This window comes from Pipra filicauda, unplaced genomic scaffold (genome assembly GCF_003945595.2).
Source record: "Pipra filicauda isolate LSUMZ 115617 unplaced genomic scaffold, ASM394559v2 scaffold73_size2923735_pilon, whole genome shotgun sequence".
Classification (NCBI taxonomy): Eukaryota; Metazoa; Chordata; class Aves; order Passeriformes; family Pipridae; genus Pipra; species Pipra filicauda.
This window is the reverse complement of record NW_024104909.1, coordinates 154,789-173,140: the sequence shown is the minus strand read 5'-3', so window position 1 is coordinate 173,140 and position 18,352 is coordinate 154,789. Positions and strand designations below refer to the sequence as shown.

Genomic DNA, 18,352 nt, shown 5'->3' with positions numbered 1-18,352 from the left:
ATATCTGTATTACTTCAAAACGGATCCTGGTTGTATAAATCACCTGTGACCAGATGTTTTCATTGACACTGAACCAAAGCTACGTTTGCACAAGTGTGAAAGTAATTAAAACAGCATTTAGCATTTAGATTATAAAAAGCTGTTCATTGTAAATATCGCCAAATATTTGCTACACTAAATTATCAGGCATCAGAGCTGAGTTTGGGTTGTGCTTGGCTCCCGGTTTTCTCCCTCCTGGCCTGTCACCAGAGTTGTGGCCACAGTGCTGTGCCCAACAGCCAGCAGATGGCCCCTGAATTCCTCCTTTTCCTTACAGCAAGGTTCTTAATGAGTTCCTGAAACAAGATTAAAATCTCTTGTACTTAATGAACCTGCTGCCTCGACTCGAGAAATGCTTAAAAATAAACTAAGGCAATTAGAGGTGGAGTTAAAGTTAGCACGCAGAGACAGGAGGCCAAGATTCCCGTTTGTGCCACTAGTCCAGCACAGAGGATTCGGAATAAGGTGGAAGTTCCCAACAAAATGTTTTTCCAGCATGTTAGCTGGCACAGAGCCCATGTCTCTGGCCTCCTCTTCATCTACCCACTTGGTGCCAGGGAAAGGAAAGGGGGTAGGATTTCCTGGCACAGAGCTTCACCCTTCCCTGGGTGGCTGTGGCTGGTTCTGGTGTCTTTGCCTGCACAAGCCAGAGGGTTGAGGGCTCGGCGTGGCTCGGGATGGCACGGATCTAGCCTAAGGATTTGCCTTGATAAGCAAAGCAGAGGATCTAGGCCTTACATGTCTGTGTTATAAACAACTCCTTCTGCCAGGCGGAGCTTGCTCTCCACGTTCCCCGAGTCAGGACTGTTATGGAATGTGTGCTGGGCACTCTTAGGGCAGGCTGTACTTAACATCCTGGTGTGCTTTACATCACTAGTTCTGCTCACACAGCCAGAGCTGGTCAAAGTGCCATACAGAAATGCTGCTTGGCTAACCTGGTGACTGCTTTAATAGGTTTTTCAGCCAAATTTTTGTATAAATGCCCAGAATCAGGAAACTCTCCTGTCCTGAATGCAGCAGGAGCACTCAAAAGCCATGGAGAACCTTGCATGTGAACTGCTGCCTGAAGTCCCAGTCTGGTGGTGCACAGGGGCTCCTACTTTTGGGCACTGCAGTTTCCAGCTGTGGAACCAATTGAACAGTCAGGTCTTTACAAAGCAGTGAGTGCTTCCAGTGCTGTTTCTCTGACTGGAGTTGGAAGATGCCCCAGGATAATGGGGACTATTTAATCCTTTATATTTCTCGGCATATCTTGGAAATGATTAAAATTAGTTTAGGCTTATTCTTCAATATACTTATGCATGATCTTGACAGATGGGAACATTGGTTGCTGTTGCTTAAGGGAAAGGTTAATATAAGTATAAAGAATTTAGTTTCCAGGATTACATGCATGAACTTGCTGCCAGTAGAGGTCCTGAATACTCCTCCTTTCACATTAGGAGGATGTTCAGATTAAACTTGAAGAGAAGACAATAATGTAAAACATCCATGGGCTAAATTCTAATCCTGATTTAGAAGTAGGCAGGAGAATGCAAAACCATTTCTGTGCTTTTTGTCTTACCAGGTCTTGCTCTTTGACAGGCCCTGTGTTTGTTGGCAGAAGGAGTAGCTGCCCTGAGTTTGCAATGTGTATGAACAAGTGCCAGTCACTGTAATTATACAGAGAAATACTTTCTGCCATGAATCTCTCTCTTGGAATCAAAATAGAATTCACAACTCCTGGCCTTACCTCAGGGCTGTGATCATTGATGCTATTTGTAGATGAAAGGAGGCTGATTCTGCCCCTCAGTTTCTCAAAGGGTATGTACAGACTTGCCTGACACACCACACTGCTGTTAAAGAACCTGTATAATTTGAACTGGATTCCTGCTTTCCCTCATGCCTTCTTGTTTAGCATTGACTTAAGATGGGCTCGTGTTCCAAATCTTAGCACACTGGGGGGTAAGCTTGGTCACAACTTGTAAACACATTATTACCCAAATACTCATTACAGAGCATTATTCTCAGTGGCAGGGAATGGAATTCAGGGCTTTATCTGAGGTTATGAAGTGGAAGAATCATGCAGTTACTTTTCTTTTGCAAACACTGAGCTCAGTCCAGCTCTTGTGCCAACCTGCAGTTCCCACAGGCTTCAGGGGACACTTAGCACTTCTCAGGATCACAAACCCTAAATTCACAGGTCTGAGGGGTTACCTGAAGGGTGTTTTGTAGCTGGAGGGAAGTTCACAGAGCCTGGGACAAGCTGGACACGGTCCATTTAAACTGGAAGCTGACAGGCTGAAAAACAAGGCACTTTAGCTCTGCTGTCACTTCCTGATAAAGCAGCTGAGCATAATTTCCTTCCCCACACCCCTGATTTTCCTTTATTTCTGTGGGGATTTCCATAGAGTATCAGGGGAAATACATGAAAAGATAAATAAATGGGAAGACTGCAAAAAAAAAAAAAAAAATGAGGCATTACCCAGGTTGGTAAGTATATGTTGAGTCATAGAACCAATCACAGAATGGTTTGGGTTGGAGAGGACCTTAGAGCTCACCTCATTCCAACCCTCTGCCATGGGCAGGGAACAGGGAATCTCCTGGAGTACCAAACCAGAGCCATTTCAGTTGGATTTCAAGCCAGCTTGGAGCATGTGCCAAATCCCAGCCTAGATTTCGGATGGCTGAGGACCAATTCCATGCTCTGTCACAGCATTTCTGAGTGACCATGGACAATTCCCTCCTCTGCTAGAAATTGTGGCATATTTTATTTGGGAGGCAGTTTGGAATCGTTTGAAGAACAACACTGTGGAAGATGCAGACAAGATATTGCTGTTTGGGTTTTAGAGGCCGTGACACTGTTTCAGGAGTGTAGAGAAAGAGAACAGATATGACTTTTGAAAGTTTGTTGATAATCTTACACTCTTCCTCTTCAGTGTGCTTTACAGGCTTTTGATAATTAATCCAGCTGGACAAGGGACTAGGAGAAGGGAATATTATCCTCACTTTGCAGTTCCACAGAGAAATACTTCATGCCAGAGCTGAGCACAAGACTGGGAATCAGGATCTTGTGCTCACATGAAATGTGCAAGTAATTAAACGTCCTTTACTCATTTCAGCTGCTTCTCATTAACCAGGAGTATAAACTCATTAGAGGAGGAACTTTTTGTTACATGTGCTCAGAACACTGGCACAATGAGGCTGTGAATTCTTCTGAGCCTCTCCAAGTATTACTGGAGTGTAAACACCAATCATGGAAAAGGCACTTCTCATTTTTAATGATTGTGTCTCAGAAAGCAAACAGTGTTCAGTGCTACTTTGATTTAAATTTTAGTGCAGTTTTCAGGCCTTTGTTTACCTGAGTTGAGCCTTTGTCAGGAAATCTTTACCCTTCTAAAAAATAAAGAAGAAATTGTATGTAAAAAAAAAAAAAAAAAAAAAAAAGCTGTTTGTTACCAGTTATTTGAGGGGTTTTTAGCTGAATTCAAACTTGTTGAGTTTCAGGCAAAAATACTCTGTGCCTGTGTGATCCTGATCCATAGTATGGGCCAGATCCTGACCTCCCATGGAAGAGGGTTTATCCGTATCTTTGATAGCACAGATGAGTTGTTAACTCCAGGGAAGCAGCTCAGAATTCCCTTGTGTGGCACAGAGCAGTGGAATTCACATCTCCCTGTTGCCTTTGGTTGTGCTGAGAGGGTTTACAGAGAGGATGAAGAGGGATTTTTGTTGCAGTGTTGTGGTGGCAATAAAACTACTTCAGGGTTGCCCATGCTCAGCTGGCAGCGACACGAAAGGTGTGCCCAGTGGATTCTGCTGTCCTTGGTTCCTGTGGCAGGCAGAGCTCAGCTCCTTCCATGTCTCACTGCACTCCTGAGTTCAGGAATCTCTGGTGACACGCCAGTGTTTCTCTTTGTCACTTGCCCTCTTTGTGCTCCAGCAGAGACACTCTCTGGCTTAGCACACTCCTGCTGCCAGAGATGGAGAAGTGGCTTCTTCTGAACCAGAAGAAGTTTTATTCTTCATGCCCAAGACTAAGAATAATTGCCCAGAACAAAAAGATAACTTTCAGCCAAGAAATTTTCTCTATTATTATATTTTTAACTTCAACTCACATGATCTGTAATGCCCTGAATTGAAAACTAGAGAGATCAGAGCAAATAATGCTCCATTACACAGCTCTTTGAATTCCTGCAATCCTACTTGGGCAGAGTTATCTGCTTTGGAGGATCAGAACTCCTCCATTTGAGCAATCTGAGGCACAGTTCACATCAGAAATTTCCATAACATCTTGCCAATGTGGTGTTTTTCAGATCCACGACCTCAGCATGTCTGATACTCAGAAAGCCAGTGGTGCTATAGAGAGCAAATTCAGTACAAAAATGCATTTACAGAAAGACTATTCAGACCATTGACATCAATTGTACTCTCTTCTTTGTCATTAAAAGTTACCTTCCTAATTAGTGTGTTCTGCCAGTTGCATGCAGGAAATGCAGATACTCTGCTGTTCTTACCCATTGCTTCCACTTTGCAATGATAAAGCAGTTCTTTGATTGGTTTCAGGGTTTATTCCATGCTTTAATGTGGAATTTCAAATAATCTAACAGATGGCATTGTCATCATTTCTCCTTCCCCACAGAATGAAAATGAACAAACACTTGACATTTCCAATATGTCTTCATCTAATGCGAGAATTTTTAGAAGCCATGGAAGAGCGATATCTGCTTTGCCTTAGGTGGCCAGAATTGTTAAATGTGTCCTAAAAATCCTGCAGGAAAAATAGGTATATAAGAACAGAATCAACATGGTTGTGTCATATTACCAGCTCTGCCCATAACAAAGCAGGAACGTGCAATGCCCAAGCTGCTGCAGCTGGAGAATGAGTGTGGAATGTTCATTAGAGAAATTAGCTCGAGCTGCTACAGTGCTTAGAAATCAGCTCACATTTACAAACCTCCAGCAGATGCATCCTTTGGCAAAAGATCCTGCAGGCAGTGATTTGCCATTCATCAAGGATTGCCTCTTAAATTTGGGATCCAGGCGAGGGTGCAGATGACACAGAAGGATAAATTTAGAGATGGCTGAAAACAATTATTTTGATTAAGTCTCCAGCCAATGAGAGTAAGAGTCTTCCTATTCCTCCCCTTCCCCCTCACTCACCCCCCTCTGATGAAGGAGGAGGAGACTGTGTGAGTATAACTTATCTCCATTTTCCATGTGGTGGATGTTTGGATGTAGGTCTTTCTGCTGCAGACTCTACTCAATGTAGTAGGGAGTGTATTTTATGGGCTATGATGCCTGGCTTCTGTGTTAGCATCACTTAGTGTTGGAAAAGGAGCTGGAAGGGGAATATGCAAGTTTTCTTTACCTGAAAAGGAGAGACTATACCTGTTAAAGTAAAAAAAAATGGCTTCTTCTTGACCTCTCCTGCCACTGGGGCAAGCCCTCAGACTGGGTGAGTTGATTCTTGTGGGAAATCTCTGTGAAGTTGTCACCAAGCTCCCCTGGCTCCTGAGCTGCTCCTTGGTCATTCCAACCTCTCACAGCTTTGATAGTATTTCCACATCTTAGCAGCTCTCTGTCCAAAGGCAATGCCCTCTACTCTTTTAAAAAAAAAATCAACAAAGGCATCATTTAACCAATTTGAGCTATTTTATTAGAAACAAAATGATGTTTGTCTGGCTGGAAAACTTGTGTCCACTAAGTTTTGGCTTGCTGTGATTGTAGATCTCTGGGTTTTGTTTTAAAAATTATAATAGTATGGAGATAAAATGCTACTTTAAAAAAATGATTGTCTGTACAGGGGTCTTCACATTTTGGGTTTTTCTGAATAGTAGTTTCCTTTGGGGTTATTGCAGACTGGCTGGGGTCAGAAGGGACCTTAAAGCTCATCTCATTCCACCCCCTGCCACGGGCAGGGACACCTTCCACTAGCCCAGGTTGCTCCAAGCCTTGTCCAGCCTGGCCTTGGACACTTCCAGGGATGGGGCAGCCCCAGCTTCCCAGAGAAATCCATTCCAGGGCCTCCCCACCCTCAATTTCTTCCTAACACTTAATCTCCCCCGACCTCCTTCAGCCTGAGGCCATCGTGCCTCTGTGTGTGTAAGTTCAATGCCACTGTAGCTGAAGGCTGAAGTGTGTGGTTACCCTTAAGTTATCTAGCAATTCCTTTTTCATCACTTCCACGTGCATTTGAAGAGGTTCCTCCTCCCCTGCTTGGTGTAGTTACTGCTCCTACTTGCACTGTTATAGCAGGGTGGAAAAAAAAAAGGCCAGAGCTGAGAGTGGTTGGAAAACTGAGCTGAAGAGCTGCAACTTTTAACACCATAAACTATAATTGCAAAATAAAATAGCAAGTGTGTGGAAAAAGGAAATTTTATCTTATTTACTCTCTGGTAATCGTTGGCCCTTCACTACAGTCAGCTGCCTGTCTCTGATTGACAGCACAATTCCAGCCAGAGAAGCCAAAAATATCCCAGCATTTGAGTAATTTTAATCTTTTTATAGCCTAATACTGTCACAAATAAAAGCCAGTGGAACAAGTAGGCAAATGAAACTCTCTTCATAGGTAAACTGGGTAAATTGGGCAGTGCTGTGGGGAGATAAACCCAGAAAGCACTGAATCTTACTTCAGCAATTTGTACCCAGAATTAAACAGGATTAGTTCCCTTTTTTTGTTCATTAGACTTAATATTTCTGCTATTGGTTGAGTTCTACACCTAGATTCTTGTTGGGGTGAGGAAACTGGCAGAGGGAGGAGAGGGAAGGACCAACCTTGCTCAGTACCTCACTCAGAAGGAACCTCAATAACTAGATTTCTTACCTGATCTTTGTCAGAAAACCTATTGAGCCCTCCCTTGCTGCTGAGCTAAGCAAATTTGAAATAATTGAAAATTTCCTGCTGGAAAATTAGTAGTAGATAGTGTTTTTAGCATTAGCTCTTGAGTTACCTCCTCTTATTTATCCCCACACCCTTGAGAGATGAAAAAAGAATCAATTCTCCAATACAGAGTAGAGAAGGTCATCTTTTCTTGATGATCTCCAGGTTCCTCTTCCTCAGAGGAAGTGGGGTGAAAGCCTGGAGGAATTCTGCTGGCTCTCCAGGAATAGTAGCATTAGTAATGTTATTCTGCAGCATCAGACACTTTGGTGTGACTGTTTTTCCTTTATTACTAATTGCAGTTTTTGTTTGGTGCTTGTAGGCAGTGCTGAGCCTGTGGCAGATGTTTTGGCAGCAAAACACTGGGTGACACAGTAGATCTGCTTGGGGATTTTTATTAGTTTTTTGGGTTTTGAACTATTTTAAGCAGCTGTCTGATTTGAGGACCAACACACACAAGTCAAGCTCCATTAACTTGTGAAGTGGATTAGTCATTATACACCTTTGTGGACGTTTTAATTCAGAATTAAAGTGGCTTTAATTGGATTTAGCTTACTTTGCTTTCAAAGTAAATTCAGGTAAATCAAATTAAGGTTAATTCAGTGTAAAGGAGTGGGCAGACATCCTCATTATTTGCTACAGGAAGCAACTGAAAACATGAGACCAGGCTGGATGGAGCCTGGAGCAACCTGGTCTAGGGGAAGTTGTCCCTGCCTGTGGCAGGGGGTGGAATGAGATGAGCTTTAAGGACCCTTCCAACTCAAACCATTCCATGATTTTATAATCATAAATGTTGAGGAGCAGTACTCTTAAGTGGACTAGAGAATCTTTGTGATTTTAGAGACTAGCTTCTTAAATTACCAAAGAAATGTCAGGAGCAACAAATTGAACATAGATAGGAAGAACAAGCTGTAGCTGCTGCATCTTTGGAAGGACAAAAAACTGTAAGTCTACAATTCAAGCTTGAAGTTGGTTCTTGAACAGATCTCTTAGAGGAGTGGGAATTTGCATCTTAAATAACCAAGTATCAATACTAAAGTGAAGAAAGAAGGTGAGTTCACTTAAATGGGACATCATCTATGAAATGAGGAATGGTAGGTGAAGCAGAAAATCATGAGTTTTCACACTATCAGGCTTATTTGAAGGCTTTTCAGGGATTAAAAAAAAAAAAAAAAAGAAAAGCCAAAACACTGAATCTTAAAGAATACAGAATAAATTCAATCATACTTTTCCAGCTGTGACCACGGAACCTTCCATTCACCAAGCAGTGTGTTACTGTCCAAGAAAAACCAAAGTGCTCAAGGAGGTGTCACTGATAGAATGACCTGGCTTTTATGGCTCTTTGATAAATGCTCTTCGGGTATTAATTGCCTCTCCTATGATGGCAGCAAATGTAATTAATTCTCGATGATGAAACAGTTCCAGTAATCCAAATTACTTCCATTTTAATACTTTTTTTTTTTTTTGACAGGAAGCCTCTTATTTGCCAGCTATTGCCACATTGCCTGGCCCACAGAGTGTGAAGAATGAGGTGCTGCTGATGACTGTTAGGCTGACAAGCTGTGGCCAAGTGGCCACAGATCAGTGTGATGGGCAGGTGCCTGACAAGGTGCTGGGAGCAGCCAACATCTACCAGGCCCTCGTGACGTGGCTGCTCTCTCTGGTGAGTACATGCAGTGCCAGGGCACAAAAGGTTCTGAGTGATGAAGGCTGTGTTTTGACCTCCAGTGAATATATAATCACTCTTGAAATCTCCTCTCTTTACAACAGCTACAAAACAGTGGCTGAACAACGGGGAAATTCTGTTCTAATTCACCTTAGAGTCAGTAAATAAAAGTCTCTCTGAAGTCAGTGGGAGTTGCATTGTGTCTGTAGTTCATGAAGAAGTAAAAAATTGTTGGGCCAGACTCACAATTGTTAAAAGCGGCTGCTGGAAGTGTTTGACTTTTGTCCTTGGTAAAAGAAGCTGATGGATACAGGTGCCTGTTTCTAACCACTTATTCTAGATAAGAATAGATCCTTTCTGGTAGTCGAGAGGGCTGTAAACAAGTGGGGGACTACTTCATCTTAATTGTCCTTTGGTTCATGTGGTTTTCTCCTCTGAAAAGCCACCTCTTCCTCTCTCCTTCCTCATCCAACCCCTAGGAAAACAGGCAATGTGTATTTTCCCTCCCCACCCTGCATTCTGGCCTTGCTCTTTTCCCTGGGATACCAATACTGATCCATGCAGTCAAGGTAGATTTCACCCTGAGCAGCCAGCCTGCACCAGGCTTTTAAATCACTTAAACTCCACTTAAACAGAATTAATTGTTAATGATGTTCCTGCTTCCATTAAAACATTGCTAACATTCTTTAGTGTTAGTTCAGTGCTAATGAAAATCACCACTGGAACAGCCCCAGAGCCTGGGTCTTCTGTTCAGAGACTGGTTAGCTCATGACCAGCTGCAGTGTGAGCTTGCTTCCCCTGTGTTATTCCCCTTAAAAAAACCAGAACTCTGAGGTGTAGTAGCTCTCTCCAAGCCTCAAAGGATATCTCAGCTTCCAGGGCTCAGTGTCACTCTGCTGAGTGTCAGGTCACATGTTGAGATGGACTTTGTGCCAAAGAGAAATGGGGGTTAAATCCATCAATTTATTGCACACAGATTCTCAAACAGCTGTTGCATAGTAATGGAAAATTCTGTATTTCTTTCATTGGAAGAATTGAAAATGTTGGGGCTTTTTTAGACCAAATTCTTATCTGGTAATCTATGTAATTCCACGGATTCCCTGGCTTGTGTAAATCAGCATATCCTTATTGATTTCATTGGAGATGTGCTGGTTGGTGCCAGTTGAGAGCATCCTCCAGGTGAAAACATTCCCCAGTGGCAGAGCTGCTGCAGAATTTCCCATGTGAAACCAGTGCTCAGAGCACTCAAGGGCTGGGTACTGGTGTTCTGAGTGACCCAGCTGACCTGGAAAATCCACCCAGGTCCTGTGTTGAGAACATATTTCTAAAGGCCTTTATCTCACTGTAAATAGTTTGGGCTTATATGTGCAGTAAATAGCAGAGCTGATAATCCATCTACAGACTGTGGTGGTGGTATAAAGTGTGAGAACAACACTTATCCACCAGAAGGAATTCCAGTCCTGTAGCTCAAACTTGCTTGTCTCTTCATCCAGAGTGTGTTCTGGTTCAGGAATCTCTGCCTCACAGGGCTGCTCTTCCCTTCTCCTGGCTTTGCTGATTCCCTGTGCCTGGCTTTCCCATGGCTTTCTGCCCTCTTTCACCTGCTTTGCAGATGCTCCAGTGCCTCCATACTCTGTTTCAGGTGTCGCTCCTGTCTTTTTTCTAACCTATAATAAAGTTTTTCGTGTATTCTGCATGTTAAAGTGTATCATGTTTCTTCTGACTTTGAGCAGCCTTAAGAGCCAAGGAGTGGTCTCTCCTGCTGGAACCCTGCTTCTGTGGTATTTACAATAATCAGTTATGTCCAGGGTTCATCTTGGGATTGGCAGAAGTCACTTCTTAGCCTGTTTTTTTAAAATCAGATGTGTATAGTGGAAAATAAGATGTTTGCCTCCCACACACGTGTGCACAAAAAAATCCATCAAAAAGAACTCACCTCAGTCAAACTGAAAGGGGATTCAGTGGATGGGGATTGATGGGGTTTGGGCTATTAGTGAACACCAATGGGGAAAAGAAAGGCTTATTAGGGAAACCTCCATTAGCTACTTGGAATTATATCATCACTTTGCATTGATTTTTGAACTGGGACTGATCTCCTTATCATTGATGAAGGCACTCATGGTGCTGCTCTGACAGGAATGTTCCGAGCAACATTGCCAGGGACTCTGTTCTCACTCCTTGCTGGACTAGGGAAATAATGTGCATTTTTGCTGTCACATAGTGAAAAACGCACAATTTGGTCTTTATTGATTTTTCTACTGGCTAAACCACAGCTAATCTACTAATCAAGCTAGAGTGCTCCCTGGATTGTTGTATGTTGGGGGGCTCTACTCAAAAGCAACAGAAAAAGATAAAGGGTTTTTTTTTTCAGTCCATCTAAAAGTCAAATTCTGTTCCAATGGCTTTACAGGTGCCTCCTTTGAAAAGGAACAATGGCCCCAAAGCTCCGTTTGAGGTGGTGGGGCTGCAGCAGGCCTGGAGGGAGGAAGGCTTGGCCCTCTGGGCTGGTCTGATCCCAGCAGATGAGTCTTCAGCCCAGAGCTGCCCCAGGACCCACGAGACACAAGTGAGTAGCAGCATTTACACCTGCTGGTTGTGCACAACAGCCGTAGCAGGTACCAGTGTTCTTGACTAAGCACCAGCCCTGCATATGCCAGTTTGAGCTCAAATTTCAGCAAGGCAGGAGAGAGCAGCATAAGTGCTGCTCTAAATTGGAGTGGGGGACCAGCCCAGTACTGTGGGAACTGAAAGATTGCTTACAGCTAATTGCCAACCCAAACTGTCCTCAGTGCTGCTGAATTTAGTTTTCGTGCAGACAAGAAACCAGCTCTCTATGGCATAATTTTTTTCTCTATTGCTCATTAGCTGTAACCTCACACTGCAGAAATTTAACTGGCTTCAGAGACACATCTTTGGGACATATAATGGTTTTTCCTCTTGTACTTTAACCATGTGAAGAGTGTGGCATAGGAGAGGGAATACTGTCTTGCTGTTTGGCTCCCAGGAATCAGGGCCTGGAAGCACGACCTGAGACTCTGTTCCCTCAAGTCTGGAAGACAACAGGGCCTGTATTGTGCAATAAAACACCAAGCTGGAAGGTCTTGCACACAAGCACATGCAGGTGGCACATGGAATATAGGGCGTGATATGAATCTGTGTCCTGAGACAGCAGAGCTACATAACAGCAGCTGTGGGCTGTGGTTTGTTGGTTCTGTCTTTTCATGGAGCTGATACAATACAGGTTGGAATTCTGAGCATCTTGTTCCTATTTCTTTTTTGGAGACAGTTTTGTAGGTGTTATTGCTACTCTTGCCTGGTATAAATGCCTATCCTACCTATGGAGTGTAGCTGACTCTTACTGGAAAGTGTACCCAGGTATATCTGGGGAGCAACAATCTTTGTGTACCCCAGATCTCCTGAGAACCACTTGCTTGAACAACTGTCCTATCACTGAGTATCCTTTGAGGTGCTGCCCTGTGCTCTGCTGAGGCTGCTGAGTTCCTCTCAGGGGGCTCAAAGCAATACTTGTGGCTTTAGTGAGCCAACAGTGGAATTTCTACTCTATTTTTGCCTGTTACACCTCAGTCATGTTAACAGATATACCCCCAGGTATCTGGATTATACCTGCTGGACACATCGTGTGAAGTTTAAATGGAATAGAAGATGTAAACAAGTTTTAAAAGCTCAATTAACTTCCCATACTCAGCTGCAGCAAGAGTTCTTCCCTTGCCTGTGAGCAGCAAAGGTTGAATTTGCCATGATGTATCATAAAGCCTGGAGTTTGACAGCTGTGGCTCCAGTACTCCTGCAAGTAAATGATTGATGCTGGCACCAAAATGTCATGAATAAAACAACTGCCAAAAAACTCCCAAAACAATAAGCATTAGTGTTTGGACAGAAGTGCCCATGGGCAGAGGCTGATGAGAGCAGGCAGTCTGCTGGACTGGACAAAGGTTTAATGCTGATTTCAGTCTCAGGCAACTGAATTCAAGATGTTTCCTCTGTGGAGCAAAGCAAATGGAGGAACAGAGACTGACCTGCTGCTTGCCTGGTTGCTCCCTGCTGGTTTCAGGTGAGGGGTTGGGCAAAGCAGCAAAATTATTGAGCACTGCGTATGTTCAAAATATGAGCAGTGATACACAATTGAATGAACTTTTGGACTCAGGCTGCTCTGAGCCTTTGGTTGGAGCTGGGGAGGGTTGAATCACAAGTTAGTGGAACAAACTGTACAGTTCCTCCAGTCCATGTCATACAATCGTGGTATGTTTAGGTTGGAAGGGGTCTTTTTGAGGCCATCTCATTCCACCCCCTGCCATGGGCAGGGACACCTTCCACTATCCCAGGTTGCTCCAAGCCCCGTCCAACCTGGCCTTGGACACTTCCAGGGATGGGGCAGCCACAGCTTCTCTGGGCAACCTGTGCCAGAGCACCACCATCCTCATCATAAAAAACTCACAGAATCACAGAATGTGTGAGTTGGAATGGACCCACAAGGATCATCGTGTCCAACCCTTGGCCCTGCACAGAACCAAATGTTCCTTGAGCTCTGTCAGCCCTGGTCAACCACCAACCCAACCTCCCTTTGGGGGAAGAACCCCTTTCTAATATCCAGCCTAAACCTCCCCTGCCACAACTTCAGGCCATTCCCTTGGGTCCTGTCAGTGGTCACCTCAGCTGTGACCTGCAGGTATTGGGACAGTTCCCCCAAGCAGAGCTGTGGGTGTAACTCAGTTTCCTCTCGTTAGAGGCTCTACCTTTGTGGTTCCACTGACTTTTGTTAATTTTGCTTTCCTGAGGCATTTGTAAAGCTGCTGCTTTCCCCAACAGAGATCTAAGCTGGTAGGAACAACACAAGTCCAAATGTCAGCCACAGCAGAGACAAGAAAAATAACAGCAAGTGGTCCTGTCTTGCTGTTCCTTCCCTTGGGCAGCTTCAGCTACAGTTGGAGAGAAACGGGATGGATTTTTTTCCTTACACTTAAGTCCTCAGTCTCACTGTACTGTTAATGTGGAGGGATTTAATGGTTGAGTAACAAAATTCTGTTGGGGCACTTACTGGCTCTTGTTCCGGTTGTCTCCTATGGGCACAAAGAGAACCACTCATGAGGGCTTACCTTCAAACTGTGACGGCTTTCCAGGTGCTTTTGTTGCATCTGTTTGCCATAGGAATGTATGCAAATGAGACATACCTAGTATATGTAAATGTTTAATATTATGACAAATTGATATTTTAATGTTCTTAACATGGAGAAGCCAGAGTCCATTTTCAACCCCCAAAAGGGGGCTCTGAGCCATCAACTTCTTATTTACTGTCATCTGTGTGTCTTCTATTATTTATCACATTTTATTTTCCCATCCACAGTTATAAAAGGAAGTATAATAGTGGTCTCTCCAGGCAAAAGCTCCTGTTCTCAGCAGATCAATAAGCCTTTTGGCTTATTCAACTAGGATGACATCTATTCCTATATCCAGTAGTTCTGTTTCCTCCCATTTTTATTGTTTTTTTGGGTTTTAGTTTGGGGGATTTTTATTCTGCCCTTCCCCAAACAGGTAATAAAAATGAGGCAGATTTGAACATCCCTGCATGGTTTTGGTTTCTTATTATCAGAACAAATGCTTAAATACAGACCTCTTGTAATCCCTGCTTGCTGATAGACAAGCTGCAGTTCCAAGCATGTCTGATGGGAATTAGATTTGTAAAGCCTCTGCTTTCTAAGAATCTTCCAGGCATTCCCAATTAGGCATGCTGGCACTGTGCAGAGCTCTGTGGCTCCTGTCTGTCACTTCATCTTCTGGTGGCTCAGAACAGCTCACAGTCATTAGATTTGGGGCTTTTCTGCAGACCTTTCTTCCTTGGGCTCCACTTTCTGTGTGCAGTAACCATAGAGCCATAAAATATTCTGAGCTGGAAGGGACCCACAAAGACCATGAGTCCAACTCCTGGCCCTGCACAGGACCATCCCCAGGAGTCGCACCATGTGCCTGAGAATGTAGTCCAAATGCTCCTTGAGCTCTGGCAGCCTTGGTGCTGTGCCCACTGCCCTGGGGAGCCTGTTCAGTGCCCAACCACCCTCTGGGGGAAGAACCTTTTCCTAATGTCCAGCCTGACCCTCCCCTGACACAACTCCAGGGTCCTGTCACAGGGAGCAGAGATCGGAGCTGTCCCTCCACTGCCCCTCTTGAGGAAGCTGCAGACCCTGATGGGGTCTCCTCCAGCTGAGCAGACCAAGTACCCTCAGCCACTCCTCAGACCCTTCCCTATCCTTGTGTCCCTCCTTTGGACACTCTCCCATAGCTTTAGATCCTTCTGATATTGTGGCCCCCAGCACTCGAGGTGAGGTTGCCCCAGCTCAGAGAAGGACGGAACCATCACTTCCTTTCAATAGCTGGTGGAAAGAAGATGCTTTGCATAATTGTTGTCTGTTTATTTCTAATTAGGTCTCATTGAGGTCATCAGTTTTGTTCTCTGAAAGTTCTGCTAATTAAGAACCAACCTGAAGAACAATGAGGCTTAGAGGGGAGGTTAAATGATGGAAAACTGTAATTTAGCAGTGGGGTATTCAATGTCAGTGTATTAATATTAGTCTCAGTCTTAAAAAAAAAAATCATAGATGGTTTGGATTGGAAGAGACCTTAAAGCTCATCTTGTTTCACCCCCTGCCATCGTCAGGGACACCTTTCACTTGACCAGGTTGCTCCAAGCCCCATCCAACCTGACCTTGGGCCAGGGATGGGATGTTAATATATTCATTCATATCCCTATGAAACCCTTTGAAAATAAATGTTTCATTGTACTGAGCTGTTTTATGGTCCTATTTCTGGCATTTTCTCCCTCTGTAAGTGTGGTGTAATCTGCCTTGGAGTAGTATTTGTGAGCTGATGGATGTCATGAGCAGGGTGTGATGGTTTGGGAGGCTGTGGGGTGTTATGTTAGGGATTTGGTTTGCAGAATCTGAAGTGCAGCTGTGTGGAACTGGAGTCTGGGATGGCTGCAGACAAAGAAGGAGCTGTTCCAGGTGCAAGGTACAGAGAGAGAGCTCCTAAGGCAACCACCAACTGATTTTTAACCATTGACTCTTTGCAGAACACAGAAGATCTACGAGGACCATCTGTGTTTTACCAGAAGATTTCTGCATTTCTTGCCTCTACATGGCTTCCAGATGTTATTTGGTGGAGGGCAGAACTGGCCAGTTGCTTCCAAAACCAGCTGTGTCCACTTCTTCATGATATTCCCTCTGTCCTGCTCAGTAACGTTGTTGCTGTTAATCCCGACCCTCAGGTACTGAACAGAAAAGCTTGGAATTCTGGTAATTGTTTTCTCAGGTCCAGTAAAACTTGTTCTTTCAGTGTTAACAGATATTCTTGTTTCCTTTAGCAAAGTATTTAAGCAGACTTTGAAAACAAATGCTTCTAATATCAGAATATTTTATGATTCTGTGATTTTAGTATCTGTAGATTTCCAGGGAAGTGTGTGGGTTACAAGGATGGAGCAAACCTCAAAATCAAGTGCTTCCAATCTCTTACCTGCCTGGAGTTGTCTGCAAGAATACTCTCTGCTGTATATAAGTAGAATAATAATTAACTTTTCACCTCTTTCAGCTTAGCAAGTGCTCTGTAACAAATATTCAAGTGTATGAAATGTCACAAGAATTCATTATACTTAGGGGGGGATTTTATTCCTTAAGGGCATCCAAGCTTGCTTTTAGGCCTTTACAAACTTTCCTACCTTAGTGTAAATATTTAGAGTGGGTTTTCAAAGCCAATTTAATATGGCCTGATTTCTGTATCTTTTGAGGGAATGTTCTACTTGTTTCTTCCCCATGACTTCACCACAATCGTGGTCTTTTCCCAACATTTCTAAATCGACAAAACTCTTGAGACACAATTCCAGGGAATGGCAAAACCTGCAATTCTAGTTACACAGTGAAGTTTTTAGTTTTGAAAATAACGTGGCAGGAGAACCTTTCTGCAATTTCAACCAGATTTGAGGATTACTGTGGCTCTGTGAGAATCAACGTAAAGCTTAGGGGCTTAACAGTGCACTTAGCAATTTACCTAAAGGTTTATCCCACTTTCTGTGGAGGAAAAGGAGGCTTAGTGTTGTTGATTTGCAGTCACTGTGGCTTTCAAGCAGAAGCAAGTGCCATAAAGCAGCCTGACAGACTTGTAAAAGATAAATCTACAGTAGCTTTTAAGGCATAAACCAAGGCATCGTTTAAAACAGTCAGGGCTTTTATGCAAATCCCTTATTAGGGGAATTATAAGTCATTAGGAGTTGAACAGCAAGATAGCAGACACTTTCTGGGGGTGGATCTTTGCCTTGATGCCACAGAAAACCTGAAGTCAATTTAAAAGCCACATTCACTTCTCAAGTTCAAGTCCTCTGTGCCACCCAGGTTCCCAGGCCTGAGTTAGGCTGAGACCACTGCACGTTCTGCCTTTATCATGGAATCATGGAATCACAGGATGGGCTGGCTTGGAAGGAACCTTACAGCTCATCTTGTTCCACCCCCTGCCATGGACAGGGACACCTTCCACTAGCCCACCTTGCTCCATGCCCTGTCCAGCCTGGGCTTAAACACTTCCAGGGGCAGCCACGTTTTTTATAGCTGTTGAAGCAGAAAAGTCGATTTTCAAAGCAGGGCTCAATGAGCCACACTCACAGCAGGCAGCAGCTACCACTGATGTGTGCCCTGAAGCTTTACAAAGTGGTACCAACTGAGAATGTTCCCAAATGTCATTAAAATACAACCAAAAAGTGCTGCATAGAAAATTCAATATCATATTCTTTTAACTTCATTGGTTTGAAGGTTTGGTGCAAAGCCAGTGATCCATGCTTTGCTTTTTATATATTTATGTTTGTTTTGAGGCAGTGTATGCAAAATAAGCAGACCAAAGAACCTGCTCCCATGTGGAGAAGCATTCAGTAAGTACCTCCTTTTGCTCCAGGTAGATTAAAGACAGAAATCGTGCCAGGCTGATGGAACAATGCAGTCATTAAACCCCAGGTTAGGTTAGGAGTGACAACATCCCTGTGGAAGTTATTAATGCAAGGTCCCTTGTCAGCAAAAAGAGGATTCCTTCATATTAGCATAAAATAAAAGTACTTTCTGCTGTTAAGCCTTAGGATGCATCAACCTTAGGGATACAGGCAATATATGTAGTGTTGATGCTGCTTTTCCTCTGCCTGTTTGTTCCATACTGAACTTCTCTTCCTCTCCCTCAGCTGTTCCCTACACTGGGATATTTGCTCACCATCTTTTGGTCTCCTTCCAGAGCATCTCCTTGAACTCCCAACCTGTGTGGGTGCCTGCCAGGACAGAGCAGTGAGGGCATGGCAGTGCTGTGTGGGTCAGTGAGGGTTTTAGGGATGGAGGTTCCCCCTTTTTCCTCAAGTGATGAGATTTTTTACTTTTAGTTCCAGAAAATCCATTTTGTTGCACCTCCAGGTGATCAGTTCCCTACATGCTGCTCCTTTAGTAGATTCCCTGCTCTGACATGAGGGTTGTGTGTTCTCTTTTAAGACAATAGTAATGATTAAGGGCAGGTCTACACAAAGTTCCCTCCTTGCTTTTCACTTAAGCAAAGCTCCCCTTTTTTTAATTTTTTTTTTCCTGGCTAAGCATAGCTAAGAATTCCAGGACTGGGTCCAGGGAGCTGATACTGTCACTCAGTCCTGCCAAAACCATCAGCCAGCACAGACTGACCAAACAGGAAGGCTGATGGATGGGAGGAGGCTGGCAGAAAGTAGAGCAGTTCTTTCCTGTGGTATTTCAGACTTTTGGGTT

General features: G+C 43.7%; 1 protein-coding gene across 5 annotated transcripts in view; it reads left to right on the top strand.

Annotated features, from left to right (window-relative positions):
* DNAAF8 (dynein axonemal assembly factor 8) overlaps positions 1-18,352 on the top strand; it is a 92,788-nt gene that overhangs the window by 21,731 nt on the left and 52,705 nt on the right. For all 5 annotated transcript variants that reach the window (XM_039389559.1, XM_039389558.1, XM_039389561.1 and 2 more), the window contains exons 11-13: positions 8,370-8,561; positions 10,975-11,130; positions 15,649-15,843. In XM_039389559.1, coding sequence (XP_039245493.1) covers positions 8,370-8,561; positions 10,975-11,130; positions 15,649-15,843 — 543 coding nt within the window. The remainder of the gene's footprint in view (positions 1-8,369; positions 8,562-10,974; positions 11,131-15,648; positions 15,844-18,352) is intronic.